The following is a 10,521-nucleotide window of genomic DNA, read 5'->3' as shown; positions in this document are numbered from 1 at the left end:
TCACAAGTAGGCAGAGAGGCAGGCAGAGAGAGAGGGGGAAGCAGGCTCCCGGCTGAGCAGAGAGCCCGATGTGGTGCTCGATCCCAGCACCCTGGGATCATGACCTAAGCTGAAGGCAGAGGCTTTAACCCACTGAGCCACCCAGGCGCCCTGAGACTAGTATTTCTGAAGGTTCACTCATTCTGACAAACTCCTTGACTGTGAACCTGAGGGGAAAGATGTAATGGAACGAGATGAGAGACTCGTCCAGAAGTGGGCAGGGGACCCAAAGGACTCACAGATGCCATGTGGCATCAGCAATGTGTTCGCAAGCAAATCTGGATGAACACACAGCTAGTCCTAATTTATCTTTTATTATTGGATAGATAGACTGTTCAATCCAATGTCCTATTGTTAGACATTTACTTTGTTGTAAATAAATCCCCAGAATTCATATCTCTGAGGCAGGAAAGAGAAAGTAAAAACACAATGTAGGGGAAAAAATTGGAAACTTGCTCCCTTTTCACAGAAAGTCAACATTTCCTCAGAGCTATCATGTGGGTCCAGTTGGTTTCAATGGAATTATTTCAGCCAAGTCCATGCCTCTGTGACAAACTGGTTTTCCTGAGGTCCTTAAGGTTTTCCACACATCTCCCTGAGTCATGGCTCTGTGGGGTTGTCAGCTCGTGGCTGAGACCTGAGTGCGTGTACGGCTTCCACCTCATAGCGCATGGAAGGCTGACGTGTGGGGCTAGTGAGATGAGCGTGGGCTCAGCTCCTGGATTCCTCAGATCTCCTCATTACACAAGAAATCATTGTGCCTGGACCCATGAGGACAGAGACCTACCTTCCCTTAGGCCGATGACCTCAGGCCTCCATGGCCCTAGGAGACCTAGGGCATCAGAGTGAGGCGGTCTCGCCCCCACACCCACAGGTCTGGATCAAAAGCCTGGATCTAGAAGACAAGCGGCCCCATGAGAACACGACTTCCAGATGGGCTCTGCCCCCGCGACCCCCAGCCTGCTCCCTCCTGTCGTCCAGACCCTTAATTCTTTCTGGTCCCAAATCCCCATGTCCCTCGCTGCACCTCCTCTCTCTCCCATTGGGCCCCACACCCCAAATCCCTCCAGCCAACCTACCTCTTCACACTCTTCTCGGGACACCCTGGTCCTCCAGTTCATGGATCGTATAAATTGGAATCTCAGTTTGTGGAACAAGGGTCGCTCGGACCGGTTCTTCCCATAGAGGAATGAAAAGATGGCCTGTTTGGGGGCCTGGTTATCCTCCTCCATATCATTGGCCAGGTAGCTGGAGAGAGACATCAGGTGGCTGGTCAGGAGCAGGATGGGAAGGATGCCCCTCCCCCATCTGAGCTCAGCTTCCCAGCAAGGACACAGGTTGCTTATTACCCAGTGTCACAGAGTGCCACTCAGTCATCGAGAAGGTATGGCTGGGCAGAGACTTCTCCCAGCTTGACGATGGAGAGGGAACTCAATGGGAAGCCTGAGGGCATGTCCTGTGGGGGGACACCCACACCCACCCCTTCCCTTTAGCTAGTTTGTGCACAAACCTGTCTTCCCATAGAGCAAGGCCATATACATCTCCCATGGGCAGGAGCTGACCCTGTTCTATTCTGTAACCATGACTTTCCTACCAAATGACTAATACAGGACTGGGTTCATTGGGTGCATTAATTCAACACGCACTTCTTGAACCTCTCTTCCCATTGCCTCATGTCCTTGGTCCATAAGGTGTACTCTATATGTATTTGTTGAATGAATAAATGATGCTTTTTCTCATGTTCAAGTGCAATACTGATCACCTCCTAGTCCCAACATAACTTAAACCTATGCAAAACAGAAGGAATTGTGCAGTGTCTTTGAGAGTGTGGTAATATCTTGACAAGTCCTGCAGGCATCAAGTCTAATGGGATTGGGGAAGGGGACAAAGGGGTGGGGCGGTGAGTGGATAGGCAATAACCATAGTCCAGAATATCCATGACACTCGGATTTTAACAGAAGTGCTGCTGTGGTGTAGAAGTCAGGGAGGTTGGCGGGGCGGGGAAGGGGGGAGCATCTGAAGATTTGGGAGTTGAAGTTGACCTTGAGGACAAGTCGTTTTCCTCAGGTAGAGGTGCAAAATTACCTAGACAGAAAACGCAATATAGGAACAGAGGGAAGTGTCCTTAGAAGGTTGAAACACCAAGGGGATGAGCAAGTCGGACGAAGACGAAAGGGTTGGATCCAAGCTCGGAAGCCTGGCCTTGACCCAGAACACCACTGGCCCTGGAGAGTGGAGGAGGAGACCAGAGCTTTGAAGGACTTCCTGCACATAGCACCCACAGGCTTGGGGACGGTCTTGTAAGACACACCCGCGGAAGCATTCACAACTGATCTGTGCTATGTCTTGGGGGCGTGAATCGAGGCATTTGTGCTGGGAATGCTTAGGAGGAAAACCATTACGCTTGGTATCGCCGTGGGAAGGGGACAGACGGAGGATCAGGACCGGCTGCTTCGCTAGTCTGTTTGCTCAGGGCAGGGCCGTGTCCGTTCCTTCCTTCTGTCCTCTTAGAAGGGTCTTCTGTTTGCTTCTCCTGGCTGACGTCAGGGTTGTTTGTGTTTACAAGGAACAGTCTAAAAAAACACTATACTATAATCCTATCGTTTTTATACACGGGGTCAACAGTTTTTTTTAAAAAAGTAGTTTAATAAACAGTTACAAATGGTTTAAAAAAAAAAGTAGATGAAAGGTGAGGGTCCCACTTTCCCCCTCCATCCACCCAGGTAGCGAATTCTACTGAGGGATGAGACAAAAATACTCACAGGGCTATGAAGAAATGGATTCGCTGGTACTGCCAGGAGAAGAGGCCAGCACGGCTGAAGTAAGCTATGACCATAGACAGGAGATACTGGCGGCAAGAGGAGACACAGTGTCAGAGAGAGGTCACATCCTGGGCGAGGAAAACCCGTGGGGGATGGGGACAGGAGGCTGGAGCAGGTGCTCCCGCTTTGACAGACTGGGTGAATTTGCTTATTTGGTGTCAAATGGTTGGTTGCAAACCAAAGAAGTCAAGGGAAGAGTTGATGGTGCTCCCAGGATAGCAAGCTGTGCTGGTCTGAGGGCTTGTCTTCAGGACAGCCGGCCTCTGGAGGGTCTCTGAGAAGCTGGAGCCAAGGGGAGCCCCACCCAAGAGCTGAGAGAGAAGGGACTTAAGGTGGCAACAGCCAGAGGGGCACGCCTGGGACTCAGGTCCCAGAGGACCTGCAGGAAACCACGAGGTCCCCAACGGGAAGTGTTGGCAGGATGAGGTTGGAGACAGGGTTTTGGAGGCATCGCCCTGCCCCAGGACAGATGTTGGAGCAAGAACACATCTGAGTGGAGAACAATGATACCTTGTCCGATACGCTCAGATTTTTGTCCCAGGCCAGGAATTTTTGAATGACAGGATCGTCTGTGAAAAGAGGGCATAGGTCAGGTTGACAAGCAGAATGGGGTTACTGTGGGAGCATTCCAGGGCAAAGAGGAGAATGATGCCTCTCCTGGGGAAGTTCCAGGATGTGGCCAGCGGTGAGGCTGATGGACAAAAGGGAGAAAAGACCAGTCACCGCCCAGGGAAAGTTGGTGGCTTCCGGCGTGGGGAGGCTGAGGGAGCACACCTGTAAGATTGGATGGGAAGTCAACAGGGATGCTGTCTCATCATGCATGGACATGCCACTGCGCAGACCACAGTCATTCCCTGTCATTTTCTCATCCCACAGTGACATAAGGGTATAAAGATGGCATGTCATTTCCACACCCCCTGCCCAACTCCACACACACAGCCAAAGACATTTAGAGTCAAAAGGCCAATAAGGGGCACCTGGGTGGCTCGATGGGTTAAAACCTCTGCCTTCGGCTCAGGTCATGATCCCAGGGTTCTGGGATCGAGCCCCACATCAGGCTCTCTCCTCAACGGGGAGCCTGCTTTCCCCCTCTTTTTCTGTCTGCCTCTGCCTGCTTGTGATCTCTCTCTCTCTCTCTCTTTCAAATAAATAAATAAATTATCCAAAAAAAAAAAAAACACCAAAAAGCAAAAGACCAATAAGAACTAAGACATCCACGGAGTGTAACTGAAACCAAGCTTTCTCATCCCAAGTACAGACCTTTCTCCAAGTCTCACCTAATCCTCTGTCATTTTTATGTGTACCCAGTGAGGGATCATTATGGAGTCCTCCAAGGATGGAGAGCTCACCAACCTTCAGAGAATTCCTTTCCACTGGAAAATTCTTTTCCATTGGAAGCTTCTTGAATTTAAAGAGAAAATGGAAGAGGGTTGGAGGAGATCTTCTTACCAAGCAACTTTTTGAAGACCTCGTGGTGTTCAGGGAGCACTGAAGACACCCGTTGTCTCTTCAACTTCATCTTGAGGCCACACAGTGACTCCACGACCCAGATGTCCTCAGCGCCAGAGCCTGTCTCCTCATCTGACTCATCCCTTCCTCTCTTCCTTGTGGGGGACTCAGGCATGGGGCGGGGGTCTACCCAGGGGGCTGAGTGAAGAAACCAGGCTACAGGATAAGGCTTTTGTCTTTGGAATTCAGCCACCCCTTCTCCCCCTCCAAAAACCCCAACTTCCCCTTCATTCTCTCCAGCCTTACTGACAATTGACATCTCCCCAACCATGTTTCCATCTTTCTCCTTTGTTGATACACATCTGTGCCCATTCATCTTTGGCACTGTTTCACCACCCCCATCCTCAAAATTTCATTGTAGATAACTTCTCCCCTGGGAATAATGGCATAATTTCCTCTCTTCCTTTACCTCCTCTTTGGACCTCATCTCCTAACCCTCTTTCCCTGCTTCCTGGGCTTTCTTTCCATGGTTATAGTTTTGTCCCCAACTCCTGTACTTTCCTTCTCCAATCCCCGGCTTTCTGGATCTCTCCTGTCACACACACCCTACTCAGACACTCCTTCCTGACTTTTGTACCCATTCCTCTTTACTAGCCAAGCCTCTCAAGTCCCTTCCTCTTCCTCCTTTCTCACCTGATGGTCCTGGGATTTCATCATCCACCACATTGAAGGGGTACCCTGAGCAGCTAGGCTGGGGACTCTGGTCCTCAGACTGGGAACGCGGTTGATTAGGTTGATCATCGGCCATGATTTTTCCCAAGCTCTTTCTGTCCTCCCAGAAACCTTAGACCCTGTTCTGGGCAAATTCTGACCGAACACAAGCCCGTGATCCCTTCTCCAAGCTGGGGCAAAACCAGGAGTGGCGAAAAGGTCTGTGAAGATACAGTTGTCCACCTCTGCTGCCAAGCACCACGGAATCTGGTCCTTCCAATCAGGAAGGTCGGAAGCCTCTGATGTCACAGGTCATTCCAGCCTGGCAACCAGTTTGAAGGGAAACACGTAACTGCCACACTGGTGTCCAGTTTGGGATCTCGAGGTAAGGGCTGTTTCCAGCCACCGACCCAGCCTTGGACCATCCTCCAAAACTGTCCTCGAGGGGTCTGGATCGCTCTACTCCTCTCCAGCAGGTGCCCGGCTCTCTCCCCTCTTGGCACATGTTGGGCTCTCTCCATCCTTCCTATTCCTAAGTCAGGGCACATCTGGTGGGAGAAGGAGGAAAGAGACAAGGGAAATTGGGATGGGCCGAAACGTAAGAACTTACAAGACAGACATAAGTATGTCAAGAAGGTTCCAGGTACATGGACTTGTTGGAATTAAAAGTTAGTTTAAGGGACGCCTGGGTGGCTCAGTTGGTTAAGCGGCTGCCTTCGGCTCAGGTCACGATCCAGCATCCTGGAATTGAGTCCCACATCAGGCTCCTTGCTCGGCGGGGAGCCTGCTTCTCCCTCTGCCTCTGCCTGCCTCTGCCTGTGCTCACTCGCTCCCTCTCCCTCTCTCTCTCTCTGACAAATAAATAAATAATTTTTTTAAAAAAAAAGTTAGTTTAAATCTCTTGATTTGGTAGACTTCTTCCGCTCCATGTTTTACTGACATAGTGTTGGGGGTGGGGGTTCAGTGGTGGGGGAGCACTCACGCTCTCCTCTGAGGCATCTCTGAGCCCAAGAGACATTTTGGGAACCTGAACCGGTAGGTAACTGTACCTGTGTTCTCACACACTTCAGACGGTGTCTACAACTTAAGAAGTCCCTAGACCACCCAACACCTGCCCCTTGGTCGCAATTAATCAGCTCTAGTCTGCAACTGAAATTTGTAAGCCCGTGTATCACTCTCGACCCAGAAACTTCATGACCACCTGTGTATCTTATGAACAAAATGCCACATGCACAAAAAGCCTAGATGGAAAAATCTCCCGTTTAAGGCAGAATCTGTTTAACCAAGAAGGTGGGAAGCATGTGGTAGCACAGACGCCGTCACGGAGGTACTGGCCGGCTGTCCATTAACATCAGAGGAAGCTTCTTCCCAACCTCCTACCTCTTACCTCTGCTTCTCACCTGTGCATCTGAATCTTGCTCACTCTCTCCTTCTGTGTTAAAATAACAGGACTGAAAATTTACCATTTTAACCATTTTTGAGGGTATGATTTGGTAGCACCTTCGGGTCTCTGTGCTACCATCAGCACCATCCTTCTCCAGAACTTTTTCGTCTTCCCTGAAACTGAAACTCTGCACCCACTGAAGGATAACTCCCCGTTCTCCCCTCCCCCATGCCCCTGGCAAGCACTATTCCACTTTCTGTCTCTAGAGATTGCCTATTTCACATAGCTCCTATCAGTAGAATCATGCAGTATTTTATGCGTATGTTTCTGATTTATTTCATTCAACAAAATGTCTTCCAAGCTCATTTGTGTTATAGTGTGTGACAGAATTCCTACCTTTTTTTTTAATTTTATTTATTTATTTGACAGAGAGAAATCTCCTTCTTTTTAATGATGAATAATATCCATTCTGTGTGTGTGTATGTTTGCATTTTTACATGTTCCTTTCACAATCATATAATAACAGTAATACATACATACCATTTTTAGTTTATCCATCCATCTGTTGATGGACGCCAGTATTGTGTCCACATTTTGGCTAAGCCTTGCTTTCGATCCATTGTTTGAACTTGGATGAGAAACACATCTTTAATTCGGGATGTGCCTCAAGTTTTATTTTGCACTTCGATCAAACTTACGGATAGCTAAGGAGCCCAGTCCAAGCATAAATAAAGTCAAACCAGTTCACCCAGAAAACAATATGGAGGTTTCTCCAAAGATTTTAAAAAAACCAAACAAACAAACCGAAAAAAAACAGAAGTACCATATAATCTGGCACTCTTATTGCCGGGTATACAACCAAAGGAAATGAAAACGGGATATTAAAGAAATATCTGCCCTCCTGTGTTCATTGCAGCATTACTCACAATAGCCAAGATAGGAAAACTACCCAGGTGTCTGTCAACGCAGGCGTGCGTAAAGAGGATGTGAGGTACATACACAGGGAGCTGTAGATTGGTATTTGATAGAGGTGAGAAAGTAGGAAATCCTGCCATTCGTGACAACATGGATGGACCTTGAGGGCATTATGTGGAATGAAATAAGACTGACAGAGAAAGACAAATACTGCGTGGTAACATTTATATGGGAAATCTTAAAAAACAACAAAAAGTCAAACTCAGAGAAACAGAAGGTTAAAAAAAAAAAAAAAAGGAGGTTGCCAGGGGTGGGGAAGGTGGAGGAACTAGGGAGAGGCTGGTAAAAAGAAGAAAACTTTTCAGTGAGAAGATGAAGTCTACGGATCTCATATCAGACACAGTAACCGCACACAACACAGCACATAAATGAAATTTGCTTGGGGAGTAGAACTGACATGTTCTCACCCCCCAAAAAGGTCAGTAAGTGAGGTCATGGATGTGTTAATTAACTAGGTGGTTAGAATCCCTTCACTGTGTACATCACTTGCAATGATGTACACTTTAACATACTGTTTTATATGTCAGTTACACCTCAATAAAACTGAAATTTTTAAAAAGTAGTTGATCCAAGGTGCAGGGACCGACTGTTACCTTTGTTTGCAATTGTGAACATTCACATTTGGGAGAGCCTGCAGGTGGTCTTGGGGTTCCCGCACAGCGTCCATGGGTCCTGGACCTCCTGCGGGTCCCACACTGCCCCATGAAGGACATGTGACTCGTGGCTGCAGAAGTTCAATCTCTAGGAAGCCTATTTGCATTCAGATTGCCATTCCTGAAGTTTTCAGCCATCAGACCTGAGTCGACCCTCCCATAACAAAACGGAAGTCTGGGATTTGTGATTTATTTATTTATTTTTAAAGGTTTTATTTCTGTATTTGACAGACATCACCAGTAGGCAGAGACGCAGGCAGAGAGAGAGGGGTGGGGAGGCAGGCTCCCCACCGAGCAGAGAGCCCCATGCGGGGCTCGATCCCAGGATACTGAGACCATGACCCGAGCTGAAGGCAGAGGTTTAACCCACTGCCACCTAGGCACCTCTGGGATTTGTTTTTAAGAACAAGGGATGTGATGCGCTAAAGACTGAAGCAAGACCCCAGGATTCACCTCGGCTGCTCTGATTCAAGTCCTCTGTCCTGTTCACGAGGTCCCTTCTCCATCTGCTCAGACTCCTGTTGATAGACAATCTGGAGAACATAAACCAGTAGTTAGAATATGCTTGTCTAAAAGATGGGGGCGGTGAGAATGGGAAAGTAATGGTTTTGTTACAAAGCAGCACATGCCCTTGTGCAAATCCTCCTGCCTTCAGGGTCCCATCTCTTCAACCTATAAAATAAAATACGTAGATAAGATGACCTGTAAGCGTTCTGCCCATGTTAACATAACCAAGGCAGTGAGGAAGCAAACTGGACCAGACCAGGGACGCAAAGGCTAGGGGTTAAATTGTGTGCTCCCGTCCAAGCCCCCCTTCCCCCTCTTCATAAGTTGAAGTCCTAACCCCTGGTACCTCAGAATGTGATTTTTTCTTCTTCTTTTTCTTTTCTTTTTTTTTTTCCTTTGGTGGTGGGTCTCTATAGAGGAAAATCAAGGTAAAATGAAGCCTTTAGGGTGGACGTTGTGATCTCAAGGTCATGAGCCCCAAGCTAGGCACGGCACTCAGCAGGGAGTCTGCTTCTCTCTCTCTCTCTCTCCCCCTCTGCCCGCCCCTTGCTCATGCACTCTCTCTCTAAAATAAATATATAACTCTTAAAAAAAAAAAAAAGGAAAATTTGGATACAGAGACTCCCAGGTAGAGAGAAGAGAGTGTGATGATACATAGAGAGGGGACAGTCGTCTACAAGCCAAGGAGAGAGGATGGGACCGAGCCCCCGCACCCCCCCCAACCCCGCCAAGGAACTAGGCCTGCCCACACCTGGATCTCACACTCCCAGCCTCCAGAACTTGGAGACAATTCATCTCTGTTGTTAAGGCCCCTGGGTTGTCTTACTTTGTTGCAGCTTCCCTGTAAACCCATCCAACCAGCATTTTGCATAAGAGGGAATTCAGATTCAGTCACTTTCCTAGCACTTCTGTGGCCCCTTCCATTAAAGCAAGCCAGGTCCCAAAGCTTCAAAGAAGAACTAGTTCTTTCATACAGATTAGAACCTTGAGCTTTCTTAGCCTCTGACATTTTCTGGTCACCGTGAACGTGCTAGTTTGGGGGCAAAAAATGGTTGAAAGACTTTAAGACAAGAATGATTCACAAATCTTGAGGATGGCTGCCAGTTATCTTAATAAAATTGATGTGTTAAAGAGAAACAGGAGCCAACACAGGCAATTACTTAGAAAATTAAGAGCTGGAAAGGCTTCTTCAAGTATGGTGTCAAAACAGAAGAAAAGTAGGAAGAGAAAGTGAGCCATGTGAACACAAGAAATAATGTCAAGGGTCATCTGGGGGGCTTGGATGGTTAAGCGTCTGCCTTTGGCTCAGATCATAGCCCCAGAGTCCTGGGATCGAGTTCCACATCAGGGCTCCCTGCTTAGCAGGGAGCCTGCTTCTCCTTTTGCCTCTGCCTCTCTCTCTCTCTGTCTCTCATGAATAAATAAATAAAAATCTTTAAAAACATTATGTCCATATGGCAGAAAATAAAAGTAAAACATTAAGTTAAAAAGGTCAATGACAAATTGGGGGAAATATTTGTACTTAATACAAATACAAAAAGAGAAAGCTTTATATTTTAAATACTAATAAATGAAGAGATCTTAATGAAGCCACATTAAAAGGTATAGATCTGGGGCACCTGGGTAGCTCAGTCGGTTAAGTGTCTGCCTTTGGCTCAGGTTTTGACCCTGGGGTTCTAGGATAGAGACCAGCATTAGGCTCCCTGCTTAGCGGGGAGTCTGCTTCTCCCTCTCCCTCTGCTGCTCCCCCTGCTTGTGCCCTTTCTCTGTCAAATAAATAAATAATATGTATATATTTTTAAAAGGTACAGGTCCAGGGGGGCCTGGGTGGCCCAGTGGGTTAAAGCCCCTGTCTTCGGCTCAGGTCATGATCCCAGGGTCCTGGGATTGAGCCCCATGTCAGGTTCTCTGCTCACCAGGAAGCCTGCTTCCCCCCTCCCTCTCTACCTGCCTCTCTGCCTATTTGTGATCTCTGTCTGTC

The 10,521-nt window shown here is 47.9% G+C and overlaps 1 protein-coding gene across 1 annotated transcript; it reads right to left on the bottom strand.

Moving 5' to 3' along the window:
* Positions 1-871: 871 nt before the first annotated feature.
* On the bottom strand, positions 872-5,170 carry LOC116580721 (speedy protein E4-like). Its single transcript, XM_032327364.1, has 6 exons — positions 5,004-5,170; positions 4,311-4,508; positions 3,372-3,430; positions 2,802-2,887; positions 1,119-1,287; positions 872-934 (listed from the first exon to the last, which is right to left on the bottom strand). The coding sequence occupies exons 1-6, from the start codon at positions 5,116-5,118 to the stop codon at positions 872-874; spliced, it is 690 nt and encodes a 229-aa protein (XP_032183255.1). The 5' UTR covers positions 5,119-5,170.
* Positions 5,171-10,521: the final 5,351 nt, after the last annotated feature.

The sequence above is a fragment of the Mustela erminea genome, chromosome 20 (assembly GCF_009829155.1).
Source record: "Mustela erminea isolate mMusErm1 chromosome 20, mMusErm1.Pri, whole genome shotgun sequence".
Lineage (NCBI taxonomy): Eukaryota > Metazoa > Chordata > Mammalia > Carnivora > Mustelidae > Mustela > Mustela erminea.
The sequence above is the reverse complement of the archived record's forward strand: the minus strand, read 5'-3'. Positions and strand labels throughout refer to the sequence as shown.